Below are 23,856 nucleotides of genomic sequence, written 5' to 3'. Positions count from 1 at the left end.
GGGCTGAATGACCAACTTCTGCTCCTGTATCTTTATGGCCTTACAGGAAGGTTTCTCCTGCAATTGTAAAAATGATTTGAAAACATCATGCTACAGTCCAACTTTCTTTTTTCCCTGAAGTAATCACTTTATTTCATCAGACCCAATGCTATACTCCATTCACAGGGGTTTCCTTTTTTCTTCTTGTCTAGTCAGGTAGCTTTTTGTCTCAGAGTTGACTCTAATGGCAGGGGAACCTTGGAGATTTCTTTCTCTGGCCAAATCGATGTGAATTTTCCAGCCTTGTTTGAATAGAGCAAATTTAATGTGAGTGTAAGCTCCTGTGCTTGGTGAAAAGTCCAAACAGTGTTTTAATTGGAGTACTGGCTGCCTTTCTCTTGTGTTGTCTCTCGGATTCTTGGAAACCGAACTGTCTTTGTGCTTCAGGGCTATCTTAAGTTGTATATCATGCTGGCTTTCAAGTGACTCTTGTTATGAAGGTGTGGAGAGATACTGTACCTTTTAAGAAAGTTGAAGGACTTAGCAAGCACACAGAATGCTGGACAATTTACAATGTAACATTTGGTCCAGCAGCTAGCAGTATCTGGGTTGCTGTGAGACAAAAACAAATTCAAATTCAGCCAATCAGTTTAAATTATACCCCAAGATACTAAACTGCAATCCAGTTTGAATTTGGTATTTTGACAATATTTAAAACCAATGAAATGATCCAATGCTTTGGGGTATAAAACCAAAAAAAATTGAACAGTTGGAGGAGAACTGCCAAGCCAGCAACGTATGCAGACTGCCCAGAAAATAGCTCTCTTAAAGGTACCTTTATCAATGACTTGTGAAACAGAAATCTCTAAGAAGAAAAGACACAGGAAGTTGCAAAAAGATTCAACAGCTGGCTGGTTTTGAAAACTTAAATTTTTTGATAAATCTTAATCTAGGATTTTATCGGACCAGTATTATAGAGCAGAAAGTGTAAACTAGGTTAGAGAAAGGAGTTGTAAATAGTTGTTAATTATTCTTTTAGACTTTAAAAAGTAAAGGTGTTAATTTTTTACTTAGTGACTTTTGGGATAGTTACTTGCCTCTTGAATTTTAACAGATTACACCACGGGTTAAATCATTTCTGTTACAGGTTTAAATTAGTGGGGTGGGTTTAATCCTGTGTTGTAACAGTTTGGGTGGGGGGCTTTTGTCTGAGATTTGAACTGCTTTAGACAGATTTAAATAGGTTTGGGGGTACAAAAACATCCCAGTAGATTTAAACACTTGCAGGTTAGTGTCTTAGATCTTTAAATAAAATGGAAGTGAGACAATTTGTTTAATTTTGGTGGCTTGTGGTTGATTTAAATTTTAAAAGTGAGAGAAATGGCTCTAAAAATTGCTAAAGCGGTTCTGGGATTTGAAAATGATTCTCAACTTTGCCAAGAAAGTTAAGGAGGAAAGAAAATGGCCATATTTTTAGAATTTGCAATAAAGTTAAATTTGGGTTTAACTAAGGACAAAAGTAAAGCTGAAATTGTTAGGTGTGTCAGAGAAACAGACAAGTGCAGTAGAGGCAGAAAACATTAACTTACTATTGAGGAAAATTGAGTTAGAAGATAAAGAGAGAGAAAAGGTTCTTAGCTGAGCAAAGAGAGAATTTGAACTTGAGAAGTTGTGACTTAGACAGCAAAGTCAAGTTAACAGGATGGAGATTAAAAGAGAAGGTAGTGATATACACATATGTCAAAACTCTGCCACATTTTGGTAAGAAAGATGTTGAAGCCTTTGTTTCATTTGAAAATTTGGCTTGGCAGATAGAATGGTTTGAGGATTTTTGGGTAATGCTAGCTCAGACTAAACTGGTAGGCAGAGCTAGTGAGATATTTGCCGTGCTGTCAGATGAGGGGTCAAGAGATTATGAAGAGGTAAATCAGGCTATTTTAAGTGCTTATGGATTGGTACCAGAAGCATATAGACAGCAGTTCAGAAACATAATTCTGACCTGGTTCGTCTTTTTTATGCTGGGTTTGAAAGAATTAAACAGTCATTTTGATAGATGGGTGCGTACTTTAAAAATAGATAAGACCTTTTAAAGCTCTACAAGAGATTATTCTGCTGGAGGAGTTTTAGAAATTCACTTCCAAAGATGGTAAGAATTCACATGGAGGAACAGAAAGTTCAGGAAGTGAGAAGGGCAGCAGAATTAGCAGGTGAATATATGTTGGTGCGTAAGACAAACTTCCAGCCAGAACTTCGTCCTGTGAGGGATAGAAGTTGGGAGAAGGGGAGATCCTACACTACGAAACCGAGAGTAGAGAACCCTGGTAAGAATTTACACAGGATAATAGAAGAAGCCCAAGAGGGCAGAAAGGAGGTGAGAGGCCTCCGGTCTTTTCACTTTAATAGACTGATGCAAAAAAATTACAGTGCCAGTGATTCCAGACGGGCACTGGGAAAAGATGTTTTCACTGCCAGAAGGTGGGACATGTAAAATCACATGTCGTTAAAGAAAAGCTGTGGGAAAAGAACCTAAGCCAGTGGCATTAGTGATGGTAGTAAAGGAGACCCCAAGAAGAACCAAGGAGCTGCAGGAGAGTCCACAGCCCAGGGAGGAGCTGGGTATGCAGTTAGTACCTGATCTCTACAAAGAATTTGCCTCTGAGTAAATTTTACTCTGAAAGAACAGGGGGAGAAGGACAAGAAGTTTAATTTTGAGAGATACAGGATCTAACCAGTCGCTGATAGTAAGGATGAGTGAATATACACTCTCTCAGATCTGTTACCCTAGAGTGTGGCAATTTGTGGGATAGATGAACAGAAATTTAGTCATCCCCTATGTGCCAACTCAAGATTGGGGAAGTAACAGTGGGAGTGATTGACCGAGTGTCAGTTCTAGGAATTTGGTTTGTTCTTGGGAATAATTTGGCAGGATCCAAGATGGGATTGATACCCTTTACTGTGGACAAGGCCAAGGAAGACCAAGAAAAAGGAGTTAAAACAGAAAGGGGAGAAGTGTTATGAAGGTGCCGAGGTGTACTGTACCTTTTTAAGAAGTTGAAGGACTTAGCAAAAGAGTGCTGGAGAATTTACAATGTAACATTTAGTCCAGCAGCTAGCAGTACCTGGGTTGCTATGAGACCAAAACAAATTCAAATTCAGCCAATCAGTTTAAATTATGCCCCAGGATACTAAACTCCAATCAAGTTTGAATTTGATGTTTTGAAAATATTAAAACCAATGAAATGATCCGATGCTTTGGGGTATAAAACCGAAAAGAACGGAACAGTTGGAGGAGAACTGCCAAGCCAGCAACATATGCAGACTGCCTGGAGAATAGCTCTCTTAAAGGTACCTTTCTCTATCAATGACTTGTGAAACTGAAATCCCTAAGAAGACAGAGGAAGATACAAAGAGAAGATTCAACAGCTGGCTGGTTTTGATAATGTGAATTTTTTGGTAAATCTTAATTGGGGTTTTTATTGGACCAGTATTGTAGAGGGGAAAGTAAAAGATAGGTTTGAGAAAGGAGTTGTAAATACTTATGATTCGGAGATGCCGGTGTTGGACTGGGGTGTACAAAGTTAAAAATCACACAACACCAGGTTATAGTCCAACAGGTTTAATTGGAAGCACACTAGCTTTCGGAGCGACGCTCCTTCATCAGGTGATTGTCACTAGGTGAGAGGAGAAGGATTTAAAACAGACATGAAAGGGCAACTTCTTCCACACTGGGGGTGCATATGTGGAATGAGCTGTCAGAGGAAATGATAGAAGCAATTAAATTATAATATTTAAAAGACAGTTGGATGGGTACATGAATAAGAACAGTTTAGAGGGATATGGGCCAAACACAGGCAAATGGACTAGTTTCAGAAACCTGGTCAGCATAAATCAGTTGGACCAAAGAGTCTCTTTCTGTTTTGTATGACTCTAAAAACAATAGGGTTCCCCTTGTCCTCATCTACCATCCAACAGCATCTACATCCAAAGAACCATTGGCCACCATTTCTGCCACCTCCAGACACACATTTCTCTTCCCTCCCTTGTCAGCCTTCTGTAGCAATCATTCCCTCCAGAACACTTAGGTCCATTCCTGGTACCTTCCCTTGCAAACGCAGATGGTGCAACACTGGCCCACTTTCTTCCTCCCTCCTCACTATCCAAGGCCCCAGCCATACCTTCCAGATGAAGCAGTGATTTATCTGGACTTCACTGAGTCTAATCTGATGTATTCACTGCTCACAGTGTGGTCTCCTCTACACTGAGAAGATGAAACATAGACTGGGCAGTCACTTTGCAGAACACCTACATTCTGTGCACAAAAATGAGCGAGAGCTTCCTGACACCTGCCACTTCAACACACCACCCTGTTCCTGGGCCAAAATCTCTGTCTCAAGCTTGCTGCAGTGCAAAGGTAAAGCTCAGCACAAGCTGGAAGTTCAGCGCCTCATTTTCCTCTTGGGAACTTTACAGCTTTCTTGACTCAATGCAGAGTTCAGTAATTTTAGGACTTTAGGAACCTTCTTCCATGTCTTTACCCCTAACCCCACACACCAGACCTTATCATCACATGGACCAGTATCTCACACAACCCATTGTCAGCTACTGATCTTCCTTATTAGCAAATATACATTCTCCCAGGCTGACCCAGACCCACTCCTTTGTCCAACTGTTTTTGACTTTGGGCTGTATCTACACCTGTCATTTACTCTTTTCCCCCAAACCTATATTTTGTATTAAAAAAAATTCTTTTTCCTGGCTATTATTAATTCTGAGGAAGGGTCACTCTTGATTTCTCTGCACAGATACTGTCAGACTTGCTGAGTTTTTTGCAGTAGTTTCTGTTTGTTCCTCTCATCCCTGGGAGCCTGCAGTCACGGTCGGTACCAGCTGATGGCGCTGCTGGCGGAGGCCGCGGTGTGGCGAGCGGCCCCTAAAGCCGGGAGAGCGGGCGGTGGGTCAGTCAGTCAGTCAGTCGCCGAGGAGCGGGGTGTCTGGCCGCGGGTGAGTGCGGTCCCACAGGGTTTCCATGGCGACGGGGAAGAGAGCTGCTGATGGTCTGAGGCTCATAGACCCCACTCTCTCTCCCATGTCCCCTCGCTCCATCTATTTCTGTCTCCATCGTCACTCCCCCACCCCCACAATCATACCCCCACCCCCCTCCCACCCACCCCCACACCCCTACACCCCCCCGCCCACCCCCCATCCCTACACCCACCCCACATCCCTACACCCCCACACCCCCCATCCCTCCCCCCCCACACCCCCACCCCCCACCCCCACACCCCTCCCACCCACCCCTACATCCCCCCATCCCTACACCCACCCCCCATCCCTACACCCCCACACCCCTCCCCCCCCCACCCCCACGCCCCTACCCCCCCCATGCCCCTACCCCTCCCACACCCCTCCCCCCCACCCCCACGCCCCTACCCCCCCCACACCCCTACCCCCCCCACACCCCTCCCCCCCACCCCCACGCCCCTACACCCCCACACCCCTCCCCCCCACCCCCACACACCCCCACACCCCTCCCCCCCACGCCCCTCCCCCCCCCACCCCCACGCCCCTACACCCCCACGCCCCTACACCCCCACGCCCCTACACCCCCACACCCCCAGGGAGTGGGGTCAATGCCACAAGTTGGGGACAGGCACTGGCCAAAGTCAGGTATACACTGAAGTCTGGAGAGATGTTGAGGGCTGGGTCTGTGAAGCAGGTGCATTGCTTTTTGGTGATGATCAGCTTTTAAATTTTTTATGGATTTGGCTATCAACTGCAAGTTATGCAGAAAATGGTTATTAGGAGTGGGTCTGCTGAGTGTCTTGCCAGACCATTGCTGGAGACAATTAAGAGTTCGCCACATTTCTGTGCGCCTGGACCCACATGTAAGCCAGACCAGATAAGGATGGCAGATTTCCATTCCTAAAAGGACATTAGTGAACCAGATGGGTTGTTATGATAAAATCAAAGTAACTACAAATGCTGGAAATTTGAAACAAGAATTTTGGAGAAACACAGCATATCTGCCAGCATTTGCAGAGAAAGAAAGAGTTAATGTTTAGAGTATGGTATGACTTTAGTACTGATGAAGGATCTTATGAACAGAATGTTAATTCTGTTTCTCTCATCAAAGACGCTGCTATACTTGCTGAATTTCTCCAGCATTCCCTGTGGTTCTTATTATGGGCAGCATTACACTAGCTTTCATAGGTCATAAATTTTACAGTATGGAAAAGAGGCCCTGAGGCCCAGCATGTCTAGGAGACAGTGAGGTCTGCAGATGCTGGAGGTCAGAGTTGAGAGTATATTGCTTGAAAAGCATAGCAGGTCAGGCAGCATCTGAGGAGCAGGAGAATCAATACTTCGGGCAAGTGCCCTTCATCAGGATGCTGCCTAACCTGCTGTGCTTTTCCAGCACTGCACTCTCGACTCTGATCTCCAGCATCTGCAGTTCTCACTTTCTCCATCAGATACAGTACCTACCTCCTCGAATCCCACTTTTTTTTTACCACTTGGCCTGTATGCTACGTTGCTTCTAGTGCTCATCTAAATATTTTTAAAATGTGCAGGTTCCTACCCCACTACCTTTTCCAGACAGTGAGCTTCAGATACCCCCCCACCTCTCTGAAAATTTTATTTTTCCAATTCCCATGAAACCTTCTGCCTGTCACTTTACATCTACTCCCCTAGTCATTGATCTTAAAACTAAGGGAGAAGTCTCTTCCTATCTTTGCCTTTCATAATTTTGTACACCTTAATCAGGTTTCTTTCTTCAGTCTTCTCTGCTCGAAAGGAAAACACCCTAAGCCGAACTTGACCCTCTTCAAAGCTGAATCACTGCAACCCAGGCTTCTTCCTAGTGAATCTCATCCGGTACTCTCTTTAGCACAATTGAATCCTTCCTGTGGTTGGGGTCGATTAGCTCACTTGACTGGATGATTTGTTTGCAATGCAGAGTGACACTAACAATACAGGAATAATTCCCTAGTTGGCTGAGATCACCATAAAAGTCCTTCCTTCTCAGTCTCAGCCCTTACCTTAGGTGTAGTGACCCTCTGATTAAACCTTTAGTCATCTGCGAGTTTTGAGAAGATTTGTAGCTCAGGTTGAGGTTCTGGATGTAGCTTTGCTCGCTGAGCTAGAAGGTTCGGCTGGATAAAAAACCTAAAACAGCTTACCTCCGAGCACTGTCTCGACATCCCAAAAACTGCACTGATGGCAACTCACCACCACTTTCTCCAAGGCAATTAGGGATGGGCAATACATGCAGACCCAATCAGAAACACTCAGTCTACGAATTAATAAAGTGAGACAGGTAGTAAATCATAGACCAGTCAGGCTAATTAGTGATAGAAACATATTGGAACCTATAAAAAATGAAGGTGATATCATTCCAAGGATCAACGGGGTGTGTTAGTCTGAGAGTATCTTGCAGGTGCTGCATCTATCATGCCTCGATCTATATCCCTGCTTCAATACAGAACATTCCGATTGCCCATCCTGAAACCTCCACTACCCTTAACCGTACAGCCACACAGGAGGTGGTGGCATAGTGCAAATGTCATTGAACTAATAAACCAGTGGCCTAGGATAATGCTTTGGGGACATGGGTTCAGATGCCACCACAACAGTTGGTAGAACTTAACCTCAGGTGAGTTGAGGGCTTTGATCAACAAAGGGATACATATCATTTGTATCAGGAGATACGGTTGAGGGAGAGGCAGGGAAAGGGGCATGGTGGTGATGGAACATTGATCTAGGAGTCAATTGCTGCAGGACAGAGGAATGGCATCTTAGAAGGTTCTTCAAATGAGACCCAGATGCATAGAAAATATTATAAAATAGCATAGATTCCAAAAGGTGAAATCACATTTAACTGAACTGATTAAGGAGACAGTAGAAAGGTAAAGTTGTGAATGTCATAAATGCTGATTTCTACAAAGTAGATAAAGGTTGGTCAGATAGCTGAACAGATGGAATGTTGGCTAATGAAAAGCAGGCAGAGAATGGCTAATGGGTGTTCTTCAAATTGGAGTGAGGCAGAAAGCGATGTTTAGAATAATCAGTGCTGGGACTACTGTTATTAAGAATTTAGATTTAGGAATAAATAACTCAATACCAAAGTTTTCAGATAACACCAAACTGACAGATAATGATAACACTGAGGAAGAATGCAGCATGATTTAAGATGGTATTATAACATTTTCAGATTTCGCAGTTAATTGATACACTTTGGAAGGAAAAATCAAATATCATGATGTAGAAAAGGATCTAGGGATAGAGATGAATGAAGTATTAAATGCAACATCATGATTAGAAAAGCTAACCTGTGATGTGAGTAAAATGCTGGGATTTATTTATAGGGGCATAGGGTTAATCAGTAGTGAAATTACACTAAACATATATAGTGCCCTGGTCAGACTGGGTTAAAAGTACTGAACATAAATATGGTCTCCATGTTATAAAAAGAACATAGAAACCAGACGAGCAAGGAGATGTGGAGTACAAAAACAGGGAGATTGCAGCTATTGGGAAAGATTGAATAGGTTGGCCCTTTTTTCTTCAGAAAGCAGAAGACTTCGAAAAGATCTGGTACAGGTCTTCAAAATGATGACGTGATTGGAAACCGTAGATGGGGTCTGTTTTCACTTACAGGAGAATCTAAAATAAGATGGGTAAAAGTAGTAAACTATTTCCTAATCATTCGCAACCTCAGTTTTTGCCAAAGTATTTTAAAACAATTCAGTACTACTTACATTTATTAACCATTGTAATATGGGAAACATGACTGCCAGGCTTCACTAAGGTAGACAAACAGAAGACTGGAAGAACACAGCAAGCCAGGCAGCATAATGAGGTGGAGAAGTCAATGTTTTGGGTGTATACAGGACCCAAAATAAGAGCAATGTTATAATGATCTGCTTTTGCAGTGTTTAGTGAAGGATAAATATTAGCCAAAGTTGAAAGAAACCTGTGCTTTACTTCTAAAACGGCAGTTGTAATATCTACCTGACAGAACCTCTGATAATGGAGCACTCCCTTAGTACTGAACTGGAATTTCAGATTTATTTTTAGTGCTCAGTACTGGAGTGGTTCTTAAAACCAGAAACATCTGACCTTGTGGTTAATCTGGAGAAATATCTTCAATCCTAAAGGCTTGGACTCGGGCAGGAGCAGAGACACAGGAAAATCCCATTCCAGATTCAGTAAAAATACTGATGTACGAAATTGATCCAGTAAAGTGTATGATCTACGATTTAGTACATCTTCTAATCTCAGCCACATAGTTACTGATTACTAGATTTATGAATGTGACAAATTATCAGGATTAATTTAAAGGCTAATTTACATCACTGGCTTCAATGTCACCTCTTCTGTTATAGGATCGCTGGATGATACATGAGAGATTGTGCGGACAATGGAATCTGTACAATGTATTAATCAGAGAAGTAGGAATAGTTGAGAGTGGAAGTTGCAGCAATTCAGGAAAAATAGTAGGATACAGCCTGTCATCTACTCAAGGGTTTAAATAAGAATCCTGTCTTTCCTAATGTTAACTTGTGCCAAAGCCATGCATCCTGCTATCTATAGACTTTCTAACTGCAGTAAGGCATAAATACAGAGATGCAGATGTTTATGTTAATTGTTGTATTGGTGGAAAGATGCAGAACAGGCCAGTAATAATTTCAGGAGTGCATTCAGGATGGTACTGAATATGTTTTAGAACTGGCAATGGAACTGGTGCCATGCTGGGTGTAGTAACAATGACCTTAAAACTATGCTCAACCATTAAAAGCAAAATCTGGACCAATTTTTCCACAAATTATAGTAGATATCTTGAGCTGTTTGCCACAAAGGCTGTGGATGATGGGACCAAATTACACTTTCAAGGCTCAAACTGATAGATTTTAGATAGGGAAGGGCATCAGGGAGTGAAATAGAATTGAAATGTTGATCAGCAAAGTTCCCACAGAAATGTGAAGTAGGCTCAAGGACCTGAACAAAATCCTTTAGTTGTTATACCACTATTGCTGGGTCAAAATCCAGGAACCTAGTCCCGAACAGTGCTGTGTATGTACATACAGTTACTTCTAATGTACTGACCTGTAAGTCTTTGCACATCCTTGATCTCCACCCTAGCTTCAGGTCATTGTTGAACTGTAACTAGCTTCTGAAAGCTATGGGTAGTCCTTTGCTGATGTGTTTATGAATTTGATGTAATCAGCTTTTGAAGATATCTCTTCATTTCCTTAATTTCATCCTGGCTACTGCAGTGTCTTGTCTTATCCATGAGCAGACCTTTTAACGTTTCTATCCTTTCTAGAGAAATGGCTGCCCCTATGCTTCTGGTGATCTGCAGTTTGATATTTTGGGTATCGCTTTACCTCTCCTTCTGTCAGTTTAACAATCAACAGCACTATGAATGGAACTGCCGTCTGGTAACCCTTATACATGGAGTCTTCATTGTTTGTTTCTCTGCATATGTTGGATTTATCGATGGGCCATGGCCCTTTACCCATCCAGGTGAGTTCTGGCATAAACTGCAATAGGAAGAAATAATTGTATGCATCAATTCTTAGTTAGCAAGGTGGATGGAAAAAGCAGGCAAATTAACAGGCACTAAGTTGCTGGGACACTATTAGACTTGCAGCAGTGAGGGACCTGCTATCCCAGACCATTTAGGTTGAGTCTGTGGGACACCTGAAAGCTGGACAGTAATCACTGTCTTGATTATTTTTCTCTATTCCAAGATCTGTGCTCAGCACCACACTTTGCTGCATCTATTCTTTCTGTGCTGATCCTAGCAAGTGAAGTAGAACACTTGGTAAGGGAGTGCTGACATGTTCTGCCTTTTGTTGATTTAAATACGCAACACCACCATATAAACCCACCAACTCCCTCAGCTACCTGGATTACACCTCCTCCCACCTACCTCCTGCAAAAATGCTATCCATCACCTCTTTCCCTTCCTGAACCTATCCATCCCCATCAATAATGACCAACTCAATGCTGACACTTTTTACAAACCCACCGACTCCCACAGCTAGCTGGATTGCACCTCCTCCCACCCTACCTCCTGCAAAAATGCTATCCAGTATTCTCAATTCCTCTGCTGCATCTGCTCCCAGGAGGACCAGTTCTACCACAGAACACACCAGATGGCCTCCTTCTTTAAAGATCGCAATTTCCCCTCCCACGTGCTTGAAGATGCCCTCCAACGCATCACCTACACGTCCCCCCAAACTTCCACCCTCGAACCCCACCCCTCCAACTGCAACAAGGACAGAACCCCTCCCGGTCCTCACCTTCCACCCCACCAACCTCCGCATAAATCGCATCATCCGCTGACAGTTTCGCCACCTTCTAACGGACCCCACCACCAGGGATATATTTCCCTACCCACCCATTTCTGCTTCCCATAAAGACCGTTCCTCAGTGACTACCTGCTCGAGTCCATGCCCCCCAGCATCTCACCTTCCCCTGCCACCGCAGGAATTGCAAAACCTGCATACCCCCCCCCTCACCTTTGTCCAAGGCCCCAAAGGAGCCTTCCACATCCATCAAAGTTTCACCTGCGCTTCCACACATGTCATTTACTGTATCCGTTGCTCCCGATGAGGTCTCCTCTACATTAGGGAGACCGGACGCCTTCTCGCAGAGTGCTTCAGAGAGCCTCTCCGGGAGATCTGCACCAATCAACCCCACCGCCCCATGGCTGAACATTTCAACTCCCACTCCCACTCTCACTCTGCCGAGGACATGCAGGTCCTGGGCCTCCTCCACCGCCACTCCCTCACCACCCGATGCCTGGAGGAAGAATCCCTCGTCTTCTGCCTCGGGACCCTTCAAACTCATGGCATCAATGTGGACTTCACCAGTTTCCTCATTTCCCCTTCCCCACCCTACCCCAATTTCAACCTTCTAGCTCAGCACTGCCCTCATGACCTGTCCCACCTGTCAATCTTCCTTCCCACCTATCCGCTCCACCCTCCTATCACTGTCACCCCCGCCTCCATCCACCTATTGCGCTCTCAGCTACCTTCTCCCCAGCCCCAATCTTCTCCCATTTATCTCTCCACCCCTGATCTCCCAGCCTCATCCTGATGAAGGGCTTTTGCTCGAAATGTCAATTTTCCTGCTCCTCGGATGCTGCCTGACTTGTGCTTTTACAGCTCCACTATAATCTTGACTCTAATCTCTAGCATTGGCAGTCCTCACTTGCTCCAACACCAGGTTATAGTCCAACAGGTTTATTTGGAAACATTAGCTTTTGTAACGCAGCTCCTTCACCAGCTAGCTACCTGATGAAGGAGCAGCACTCTGAAAGCTAGTGCTTCCAGATAAAGCTGTTGGACTATAACCTGGTAATGTATGATTTTTAATTTTATCGACCCCAGTCCAACGCCAGCTCCTCCACATCTTGATTTAAGTAGATTAAGCCAGTGTAAAAGGTTGTTATGCTCGTGATCACCACTCAGTGGAAGGTGAAATCGGAGTCAGTCTTTATTTAGTATTGATATATTCTCAGAATAGATCATGACAGGTATTATCTCTGAGCTTGGCTCAGCTCCACCATCAGGTATCTGTTGGTATGTGCTCAAGTATCTATTCAATGAGTGCTCTTCACTTATACAACTTAACTTCAGTTGATATAATTAATGTCCAGTCCAACTTAATTTTGATTTAATTGCCTCCCTTTCTCCCTATCTCTCCCTCACTTTTTGTGTTATTGTGAAGTCCTTACGGTACTTTTACATGTAAATTAATTAATTAGAACATGATGATATATTGGTGGTAGTTAATGGATGAAAGATGCCACGAGTCATTTGGTGATGGGACAAAAAGTTGTTTTTGTTTGTGTGTGATAACACTTCCAAATATAAAAAAAGAAAATTAGCATACAGAGGGCACGAGTGGTACAGTGGTGGTATCCCTACCTCTAAACCAGAAACCCAGGTTTAAGTCCCTTCTGCAGCACTGGTGTGTCATAACGTGTCTGAAAGTTGATTAAAAAATAGTCCAGTTCTTTCAACTTTGATGTTATTACAATGCCCTTCCCAGGCATTGCATGTAAATTGGAACCTAAGTGATTTAGTGTGGTAGATAAAGGCTGAAAAATACCATGGGTGATTTGGTTGTGGGAGAAAAGGTTGTGTTGTGCATGAAAGTGATGCTGGATATCAAAAATATATTTTTTGGCCAGAAAGGATTCTTATGGTGCACTGATAATGTCCCTACCTCTGAGCCAGAAGCACTGAGTTCAAGTCCCACCTGCTCCAGAAGTGTGTGGTAACATCTCCGAATAGGTTGATTAAGAAAATAACACCCAATACCATGGATTCAAGGCTGTTGTGATACAGGGCTCGTACCTTGCCTTGGGGTAAAAGGTCTGGGTCCAAGTACACCTCAAGATGTGATGGCTTTGGAGGTGTGTGTCACTGCATCGCTGAACAGGTTGATTGAAAAATCTTTGTTTGCATTTCAGTGAATTTATTCAGTCACAAATTAAAGTTTTAAGTGAATTTTCAACTGTCTGCTATTGCTGATGAATCTGTGCTCAAAAAGATACACTTTTGAATGAAGTTTGGACTTTGCAGTGTTGAGACCAAGATCAGACAGGCAGTTTGGCTAAGCATCCCGAGCATAACCCAGGCACTTTGTGTGTGTCTGTGTGTAGGGGTGGGGTGTTTGGGGTGCTTTGGAGTACTTAAAACCATGAGCACAGATTCCGATTCTGATGTTGCTAAGGGAAAACAGAACATATGGCCTAATCGTTAGCTTCATACACCAGTAACAAAATCATTTTTCATTTACATCACTTCTTGACTGTGCATATTTATTAGACAGTATCTCAGCTGGGATATGCCCATTAATTTGCTTCAGGCTGAGATTTTCTATCTCAGCCTGGGAATTTCTATCTGATTTTGTATCTATGGTCAGGGTGCATGAAGGCTGTTTGTGGGTGATAAAATCATAGTGCATGGGGGAATTTATTTGTACTGATTCTGCCTCTTTTGGCCTTCTCCCCATGGAGATTACTCACATGTCACTGTGTGAGGGGGTACCTGACATCATTAATGTAGAACACTCATCTGACTCTTCACAGAGTTGCTGCTATTGGGATTCTGGGTTGATGCGCATTGATCCTTCATGCTGGAATCTACTGAATTCAAATATTTCTGTTTTTCTTTTATTAATTCAAGGGGTGTGGGCATTACAGGCTAGGCCAGTATCTTTTCCCCATTCCTAGAGATGGTGATCATGACCTGCCTCTGTTAATCGCTGCAGATCATGTTGCTGCAGGTAGACCCTCAATGCCATTAGGGAGGAACTTTGCTGGACTTTGACCCACTGACCAAAAGAAGAGCGATATATTTCCAGGTGGGAGGTAAGCGTCACCACCAGTATCCCCGTTGACTACATCTGCGGGAAGTGCACCCAACTTCAGCTCCTTGAAAACCGCATTAGAGAACTGGAGCTGGATGAACTTTAGATCATTCGGGAGGCAGAGGGAGTTATTGAGAGGAGTTACAGGGAGGTAGTCACATCTCAGGTAGCTGGGTTATTGTCAGGGGACAGAAAGGGAATCGGCAGGCAGTGCAGGGATCCCCTATGACTGTTCCCCATAACAATAAGTATATTGATTTGGGTACTATTTTGCAGGTGGTGGGTGGGACTTACTAGGGGTAAGCAATGGGGCACAGGTCTTTGGTACAGAATCTGTCTCTAATGCTGAGAAGGGAAGGGGGAAGAGGAGCAGAGGGTCTGCTAGGGGAACTGACAGGATGTTCTGTGGGAATGAGAGAGTCTCATGGTTGGTGTGTTGCCTCCCAGCTCCCAGGGTTTGTGATGCCTCTGATTGTGTTTTTTGGGATCCTTGCGAGGGAGGGGGAGCAGCCCTGGGTTGTGGTCCACATAGGCACCAAGGACATAGGTCAGAAGAGAGATGGGGATTTCAGGCAGGAATTCAGGGAGCTAGGGTGGAAGCTTAGAGCTAGGTCAAACAGTTGTTATCTCTGGTTTGTTGCCCTTGCCATGTGCTAGGGAGGCGAGGAATAGAGAGAGAGACTTGAACACGTGGCTACAGGGATGGTGCAGGGAGGGTGGGTTTTGGATTCCTGGATAATTGGAGCTCTTTGTGGGGTAGGTGGGACCTCTACAAACAGGATGGTCTTCACCTGAACCAGAGGGGAGGGACCAATATCCTGGGGAGGAAATTTGCTAATACTCTTTGGGTGGGCTTAAATAATTCAGTAGGGGATGGGAATCTGAATTGTAGTTTGAGTATAGAGGAGGTTGAGCATAGGGAAATCCAAAATAAGGTTTCAGGGTCACAAGAAGGCACTGGAAAGCAAGAAGTTGGCTTGAAGTGTGTCTATTTCAATGCCAGGAACATCCAGAATAAGGTGGGTGACCTTGCAGCATTGGTTGGTACCTGGGATTTCCATGTTGTGGTCATTTCGGAGACCAGGATAGAGCAGGGACAGGAATGGTTGTTGCAGTTTCCGGGATTTAGATGTTTCAGTAAGAACAGGGAAGATGGTAAAAGAAGTGGGGGCTGGCATTGTTAGTCAAGGACAGTATTATGGTGCAGAAAGGACATTTGAGGATACGTCAACTGAGGTAGTATTGGCTGAGGTTAGAAACAGGAAAGGAGAGGTTGCCCTGTTGGGAGTTTTCTATAGGCCTCTGAGTAGTTCCAGAGATGTAGAGGAAAGGATTACAAAGATAATTCTCAATAAGAGCGAGAGTGACATGGTACTTATTATGGAGGACTTTAACTTCCCAAATATTGACTGGGAATACTATAGTTCAAGTACGTTAGATGGATCAATTTTTGCCTAATGTGTGCAGGAGGGCTTTCTGGCACAGGCCAACAAGGGGAAGGCCACATTAGATTTGGTACTGTGTAATGAACCTGGCCAGGTGTTAGATTTGGAGGTAGATGAGCACTTTGGTAATAGTGACCACAATTTAGTTATGTTTACTTTAGCGATGCAAAGGGATAGGTATACACCGAGGGGGCAAGAGCTACAGCGGGGAGAAAGGCAATTACGATTTAGATGAGGTTAGATTCCCTACAGCATGGAAGCAGGCCCTTTGGCCCAACAAGTCCATACCGACCCTCTGAAGAGCAACCCAACCAGATCCATTCCCGTAGCCTACATTTACCCCTGACAAATGCACCTTATACTATGGGCAATTTAGCATGGCCAATTCACCTGACCTGCGCATCTTTGGATTGTGGGAGGAAACCGGAGCACCCGGAGGAAACCCACACAGAGATAGGAAGAATGTGCAAACTCCACACAGGCAGTCGCCTGAGGCAGGAATCAAACCTGGGTCCCTGGTCCTGTGAGGCAGCAACTGCTGAGCCACCATGCCGCCCCCTTTTTTTGTGAAGAGTAACCCACCCAGACCCATTCCCCTACCCTATATTTACCCTGACTAATACACGATGTGATTAGACAAGACTTAGGATGCGTAGGATGGTGAAGGAAACTGCAGGGGATGGGCACAGTTGAAATGTGGAGATTATTCGAGGAAAAGCTACTGTGTGTCCTTGATACGTATGTACCTGTCAGACAGGGAAGAAGTTGTTGAGCAGTGGTTTACTTAGGAAGTTGAATCTCTTGTTAAGGGGAAGAAGAAGGCTTATATTAGGATGAAATGTGAAGCTCAGTGAGGGCGATTGAGAGTTCTGGAAGTAGGTTTGCTCACTGAGCTGAATGGTTCATTTCCAGATGTTTCGTCAGAGCTGAAAATGTGTTGCTGGAAAAGTGCAGCAGGTCAGGCAGCATCCAAGAAGCAGGAGAATCGACGTTTCTGGCATGAGCCCATCTTCAGGAATGAGGAAAGTGTGCCAAGCAGGCTAAGATAAAAGGTAGGGAGGAGCGACTTGGGGGAGGGGCGTTGGAAATGCGATAGGTGGAAGGAGGTTAAGGTGAGAGGGAGGAAGAGATGTTTCGTCACCCTATTAGGTAACATCTTCAGTGGGCCTCAGGCGAAGCATTGCTGAAAATGACATCACCAACCCAAAGAAGCCCAAGAATATAAATAGAAAGCAGAAAATGAACCTTCCAGCTCAGTGAGCAAACCTACGTCCACTTACACGGTACCCAGGAAAGACCTAAAGACAGAGCTAAGATGAGCAAGGAGGGGACATAAGAAGTTGTTGATGGATAGGATCAGGGAAAACCCTAAAGCTTTCTATTGGTATATAAGGGATAAAACAATGACTAGAATAAGATTAGGGCCAGTCAAGGACAGTAGTAAGAAGTTGTACGTGGATTCAGAGGAGAAAGGGGAAGCACTAATTGAATATTTTTCGTCAGTACTCACACTGGAAAAAGACAATGTTGTCGAGGAGAATACTGAGAAACAGGCTACTAGACAAGATAGGATTGACGTTCACAAGGAGGAGGTATCAGAAATTCTGGAAAGTGTGAAAATAGATAAATCCCCTTGGCTGGATGGGATTTATCCTAGGATTCTCTGGGAAGCCAGGGAGGAGATTGCCGAGCCTTTGACTTTGATCATGATGTAAAAACAATGAATGCAGATGCTGGAAACCAGATTCTGGATTAGTGGTGCTGGAAGAGCACAGCAGTTCAGGCAGCATCCAAGGAGCTTCGAAATCGACGTTTTGGGCAAAAGCCCTTCATGAAAAGCCCTTTCTGATGAATGGCTTTTGCCCGAAACGTCGATTTCGAAGCTCCTTGGATGCTGCCTGAACTGCTGTGCTCTTTGATCATGATGTTGTCATTGTCTACAGGAATAGTGCCAGAAGACTGGAGGATAGTCAGCATGGTTTTGTGAAGGGCAGGTCGTGCCTCACAAACCTTATTGAATTCTTTGACAAGGTGACTAAGGAGGTGGACGAGGGGAAAGCGGTAGATGTGGTGTATATGGATTTTAGTAAGGCGTTTGATAAGGTTCCCCATGGTAGACTACTGCAAAAAATACGGAGGTATGGCATTGAGGGTGAGTTGGAGGTTTGGATTAGGAGTTGGCTGGCTGGAAGAAGACAGAGGGTAGTAGTTGATGGCAAAGGTTCATCTTGGAGTGCCGTTACTAGCGATGTTCCGCAAGGCTCTGTTTTGGGACCATTGCTGTTTGTCATTTTTATAAATGACCTGGAGGAGGGGTTAGAAGGTTGGGTGAGCAAGTTTGCGGATGATACGAAAGTCGGAGGAGTTGTAGACAGTGAGGAAGGATGTGGCAGTTTACAGCGGGATATAGATAAGCTGCAGAACTGGGCAGAAAGGTGGCAAATGGAGTTCAATGTAGCTAAGTGTGAGGTGATTCACTTTGGTAAGAGTAATAAAAAGATGGGGGACTGGGCTAATGGACGGATACTTGGTAGTGTGGATGAGCAGAGGGATCTTGGTGTCCATGTACACAGATCTTTGAAAGTTGCCACCCAGGTAAATAGTGCGGTGAAGAAGGCATATGGCATACTGGCTTTTATTGGTAGAGGAATTGAGTTCCGGAGTACTGAGATCATGTTGCAGTTGTATAAGACTCTGGTGCGGCCGCATCTGGAGTATTGTGTGCAGTTTTGGTCGCCATACTATAGGAAGGATGTGGAGGCACTGGAACGGGTGTAGAGGAGGTTTACCAGGATGTTGCCTGGTATGGTAGAAAGATCGTATGAGGAAAGGCTGAGGCACTTGGGGTTGTTTTCATTGGAGAAAAGAAGGTTTAGGGGTGACTTGATAGAGGTGTATAAGATGATTAGGGGTTTAGATAGGGTCGACAGTGAGAATCTTTTTCCACGTATGGAGTCAGGTATTACAAGGGGGCATAGCTTTAAATTAAGGGGGGGTAGGTATAGGACAGATGTTAGGGGTAGGTTCTTTACTCAGCGAGTCGTGAGTTCATGGAATGCCCTGCCAGTAGCAGTGGTGGACTCTCCCTCATTATGGGCATTTAAGCGGGCATTGGATACGCATATGGAGGATAGTGGGCTAATGTAGGTTAGGTGGGCTTGGATCGGCGCAACATCGAGGGCCGAAGGGCCTGTACTGCGCTGTATTCTTCTATGTTCTATGATAGCAAATGTTGGTCCCTTGTTCAAAAAGGGGAGTAGAGACAACCCTGGTAATTCTAGACCAGTGAGCCTTACTTCAGTTTTGGGTAAAGTGTTGGAAAAGATTATGATAGATAGGATTTATAATCATCTTGATGGGAATAAGTTGATTAGAGATAGTCAGCACAGTTTTGTGAAGGGTAGGTCGTGCCTCACAAACCTTATTGAGTTCTTTGAGAAGGAGACCAAACAGGTGGATGAGGGTAAAGCGGTTGATGTGGTGTATATGGATTTCAGGAAGGCGTTCGATAAGGTTCCCCATGGTAGGCTACTGCACAAAATATGGAGGCGTGGGATTGAGGGTGATTTAGCGGTTTGGATCAGAAATTGGCTACCTGAAAGGAGACAAGAGGATGGTAGTTGATGGGAAAGGTTCATCCTGGTGTTCAGTTACTAGTGATGTACCGCAAGGATCTGTTTTGGGTCCACTGCTGTTTATCATTTTTATAAACTACCTGGATTAGGGCGTAGAAGGATGGGTTAGTAAATTTGCGGATAACACTAAGGTCACTATAGAAAGGTATGAATGATTCACTTTGGAAGGAGTAACAGGAAGAAAGAGTACTGGGCGAATGCTCAGATTCCTGGTAGAATAGATGAGCAGAGAGATCCCGGTGTCCATGTACATAGATCCCTCAAAGTTACCACCCAGGTTGATAGAGTGTTAAGAAGGCATATGGTGTATTAGCTTTTATAAGTAGAGGGATCGGGTTTCGGAACCATGAGGTCATGCTGCAGCTGTAGAAACTCTGGTACGGCCGCACTTGGAGTATTGTGTACAGTTCTGGACACCACATTATAGGAAGGATGTGGAAGCTTTGGAAAGGGTTCAGAGGAGATTTACTAGGATGTTGCCTGCTATGGAGGGAAGGTCTTACGAGGAAAGTTTGAGGGTCTTGAGGATGTTTTCTTTAGAGAGAAGGAGGTTGAGAGGCGACTTAATTGAGATATATAAGATAATCAGAGGGTTAGATTGGGCGGACTGTGAGAGCCTTTTCCCTCGGATGGTGATGGCTAGCTCGAAGGGGCATAGCTTCAAATTGAGGGGTGATAGATATAGGACAGATGTCAGAGGTTGTTTCTTTAATCAGAGAGTAGTAGGGCGTGGAATGCACTACCTACAACAGTAGTAGACCTTACGGGCATTTAAATGGTCATTGGATAGACATATGGATGAGAATGGAATAGTGTAGGTTAGATGGGCTTCAGGTTGGTTTCACAGGCTGGCATAACATCGAGGGCCGAAGGGCCTGTACTGCGCTGTAAAGTTTAATGTTTTAAGTCAGGAAGGTGAGTGGTATAGAGGGCAAATTTCAGTAGGTGATGTTCCCAAGTATCTGATGTCTTGTCCTTCAAATGGAAGTGCTATGAGTTTGGAAGATGCTGACAGTAGACATTTTGAGAGTTACTACAGTGCATCTTGTAGATGGTATACAGTGCAGCTACAGTAGATTGATAGTGGACAAAGGAAATGGTTGTGGATTTGATGCCCGTTAAATGGGATGCTTTGTCCTGGATGGTGTCGAGTTTCTAGAGTGTTGTTGGAGCTGCACTCACCCAAGGGGGGAGTATTCCATCACAAGCCTGACCTGTGCCTTGCATATGGTGGACAGCCTTTGGGGAGTCAGAAGGTGAGTTACTTGCCACAGGATTCCTAGCCTCTACTGACTTACTCTTGTAGCTGCTGTCTTTCTCCAGCTTATCCAGTTCAGTTTCTAGTCAGTAGTAGACAGTAGGAAATTTAGTAGTGATAATGCCATTAAATGTCAAGATGCAATGGTTAGATTCTTTTTTGGAGATGGTCATTTCCTGACAAAATGGTAAAACCTGTGTGGCATGAACGTTTCTTGCTGTATTTCAGCTCAAGCCTGGATATTGTCCAGGTCTTTCTCCATTTGGACATGGACTGCTTCTGTATCTGAGGAGTTGCAAAAGTGCAATCATCAGCTAAAATCCTCATTCCTGACCTTATGATGGAGGGAGTCATTGATGAAGCAGCTGAAGATAGCTGGACATAGGACACTACCCTGAGGGACTCCTGCAGAGATGTCCTGGAGCTGAGATGACTGACCTGCAACCATCACAACTATCTTCCTATATGCCAAATATAACTCCAGTCAGCAGAGAATTTTACCCTTGGTTCCCATAGACTTCAGCTTTGCTAGGGCTCCCTGATGCCACATCTCACCCCTGGAATTCAGCTCTTATGTCCATGTTTGAATCAAGGTTGTAATAAGGTCAGGCGCATCGCTGAGAAGATGCTGCTTGATAATACTGTTGATGGACACCTTCCATCATTTCATTGATGTTCAAGAGTAGACTGATGTGGTTGTAATTGGCTGAGTTGGATTTGTTCTGCTTTTTGTGTTATCATCTAATAAGATCTAAAGGAGTGCCTGAGATCAAATGGAACCAGGGAATAGGTAATAAATGTATTAATTGAACTAATTGGTTTTGAATTATTTGTATAAATAAGGGTGCTAATAATTAGTTGAGTGAGAATTTTATGAAATGTTGCTAAGTGAAGTAAGGCTGTTACGAAACGTGTGGATTGGACCATTTAAAAACATATATCTACTGATGGTGTATCATACAGGAAATAAATGGGCAATTGTCTACATTGTCTCATCAATGCTAGTGTTATAGCTGTACTGGAACAGTTTGGCTAAGGGTATGGCGAATTCTGGAGCACAAGGTGTTAACCTGGTGAAGCTACAAATAATATAAGCAGCAGTTGCCATGTAACCGACAGGTCTAATCTCTGCGGTCCTGCCACATCCGATCATAAATGATGGTGGATAATTAAATCAACTCTGGAGGAGAAGGCTCACAAGTATCCCCATTCTCAATAATGGGAGAGCCCAGCCCATCAGTGCAAAACATAAGGCTGAATCATTTGCAACAATTTTCAGCCAGAAGTGCTGAGTGGATGATCCATCTCAGCCTTCTCCAGTGGGTCCCCAGGATCACAGATACCAGTCTTCAGCAACTTAATTCACTCCATGTGATATCAAGAAACAATAGGGAGCATTGGATACTGCAAAGGCTTTGGGCCCTGACAACTTTCTGGCAATATTACTGAAGACTTGTTCTCCAAAACCTGCTATGCCTCCCCTGACCATGCTGTTCCAGTCCAGTTACAACCCTTGCATCCACCCAAAATGTGAAAAAGGCCGAGGCATGTCCTGTACACAAACAGGACAAATCCAACCCGGCCAATTATCAGTCTATTCTCATTGATTGTTTTTATTCAAAATTTTATATTCTATTTTTAATGAATTCAATTTTCCTAAATAGTTTAATTCAAAATATTAAATAACTGTGTAATTGTGACTGGTTTTGAGCTGGTGAGTGACTTGTTAAAAGTGGAAATAATTTAGTTTCAAAACTGCAAGTTATATTGAATTTTTCTTTGTGTTTTTCAGGCTCTCCAAACACTGAGCTTCAGACTCAAGTGCTGTGTCTGTCATTGGGTTATTTTATATTTGATATGTGCTGGTGTATTTATTTTCAAACAGAGGGTCTGATGATGCTCTCTCACCACTGTCTCAGTATCCTTGGCATTGTCATGGTGCTGGCTTTGGGACACTCAGCTGTTGAAGTCAATGCTGTCATCTTTGGCAGTGAACTGACCAATCCTTTCCTCCAAATCCGCTGGTTTCTTCGAAAATCTGGCCATTACCACTCCGTGCTGGGAGATATTGTTGACTTGCTGTTTGTGTTGCTGTTTAGCTGTGTGCGGATCGGGATTGGGGGCAGGCTGCTGTACTGTGAGTTAACTTCCCCTGTACCCCTCCCTGTTGTGAAGTTGGCAGGAGTCGCCATGTATGCAGTGTCCTGGTTGTTCATGCTGAGCATTGTCAAGTTTGCTTGGAGGAAGATTAATCACAAATACAAGACATGGAGAGAGTGGAGCAGATGCCCTTTTCATCTATACGCCAATGGACACGTAAATAAAGCTTGCTAGCTTATAGCACTGGTGAAAAGTTCTGAGGGGCAGTCAAGCACAACCAGAGATGTCTTTCATCATTTCCTCAGTATTCCTCTATAGTGACTTCCTTTAGATGTGATTTTCATCTCATGATTTTGGGCCACCCTCATGAAGGGGAATCTGTGGCTCAGTTCAGGATATGTCATGTAGCCATCTGCACCCAATCACTTTTAGCTGAAAACCTTCCCAAAACTGACCAGTTTCCTCAATGGCATTTGAATAGTACAAAATGTCTCTCTGCATCATGTCTAACATCAGTCTTGTTCCCTGACTATGCTGCATGTGCAACAAACAGTTTGGGTTGATTTTGACCTGGAGTTGTTTTTTTCATTTCAGTTTATTTCCCTCTTTTGAAATATCTGATTCACCATGTGATCCAGGTCCCTGGTGATGTTAGATAAGAGCCATTGGCAACCTGCTGTCCTGGATAGTGACTGTTAATGGATAGGATTTACTTGACAGTGATCAGGAGCAGGACCCCTGGGTGATTTCCTTTCTACTGACTTGGGATCACTGATCAGATGCATGATTCCTGGCTACGTTTTGGCCCTATCTACACTAGGGATAATTGAAGCCAATTTTTCTGGGTCTATTGCCAGTCCAGCTGATGGCAGCTAACATGACACAGGTAAACGATGGAACTTTGTGATCAGTGTGGCTCCGCTCATAAGACTCCGCTCATCTAACTGAGACATTGAATACCTAGCCTTGAGCTTTCCTGGATTATCGTGGGCTTTTAAGGCTTTTCTCAAACATTCCATGTTTCTCCTTGGCTCTGTCAGGAATAATTTGA

At 44.0% G+C, this 23,856-nt stretch overlaps 2 protein-coding genes across 8 annotated transcripts in view; one reads left to right on the top strand and one right to left on the bottom strand.

Annotated features, from left to right (window-relative positions):
* Window positions 1-23,856, bottom strand: part of tecta (tectorin alpha) — a 269,171-nt gene that overhangs the window by 117,616 nt on the left and 127,699 nt on the right. The gene's annotated exons all lie outside the window — the stretch shown is intronic.
* Window positions 3,456-23,729, top strand: tlcd5b (TLC domain containing 5b). 2 transcript variants are annotated; one of them, XM_043676443.2, is made up of 3 exons: window positions 3,456-4,980; window positions 10,304-10,503; window positions 22,498-23,729. In XM_043676443.2, exons 2-3 carry the CDS (start codon window positions 10,308-10,310, stop codon window positions 23,037-23,039), a joined length of 738 nt encoding a protein of 245 aa, XP_043532378.1. In that variant the 5' UTR covers window positions 3,456-4,980; window positions 10,304-10,307; the 3' UTR covers window positions 23,040-23,729. The 2 variants fall into 2 exon arrangements, with proteins under 2 accessions (XP_043532378.1, XP_087832391.1); XM_087976265.1 differs by lacking the exon at window positions 3,456-4,980 and having other exon boundaries at window positions 10,149-10,503.

This window comes from Chiloscyllium plagiosum, unplaced genomic scaffold (genome assembly GCF_037043375.1).
Source record: "Chiloscyllium plagiosum isolate Xiang-an unplaced genomic scaffold, Cpla_swu_hap1 HiC_scaffold_29, whole genome shotgun sequence".
NCBI lineage: Eukaryota > Metazoa > Chordata > Chondrichthyes > Orectolobiformes > Hemiscylliidae > Chiloscyllium > Chiloscyllium plagiosum.
Note: the sequence above shows the minus strand (reverse complement) of the source record. Positions and strands in the feature narration are given on the sequence as shown.

Excerpts from the sequence above, each read along its gene's own strand:
- tlcd5b (XM_087976265.1), top strand. The coding sequence starts at position 10,269 with ATGAGCAGACCTTTTAACGTTTCTATCCTTTCTAGAGAAATGGCTGCC. Across the intron at positions 10,504-22,497 it reads ATGGCCCTTTACCCATCCAG|GCTCTCCAAACACTGAGCTT; the intron begins GTGAGTTCTGGC and ends TGTGTTTTTCAG.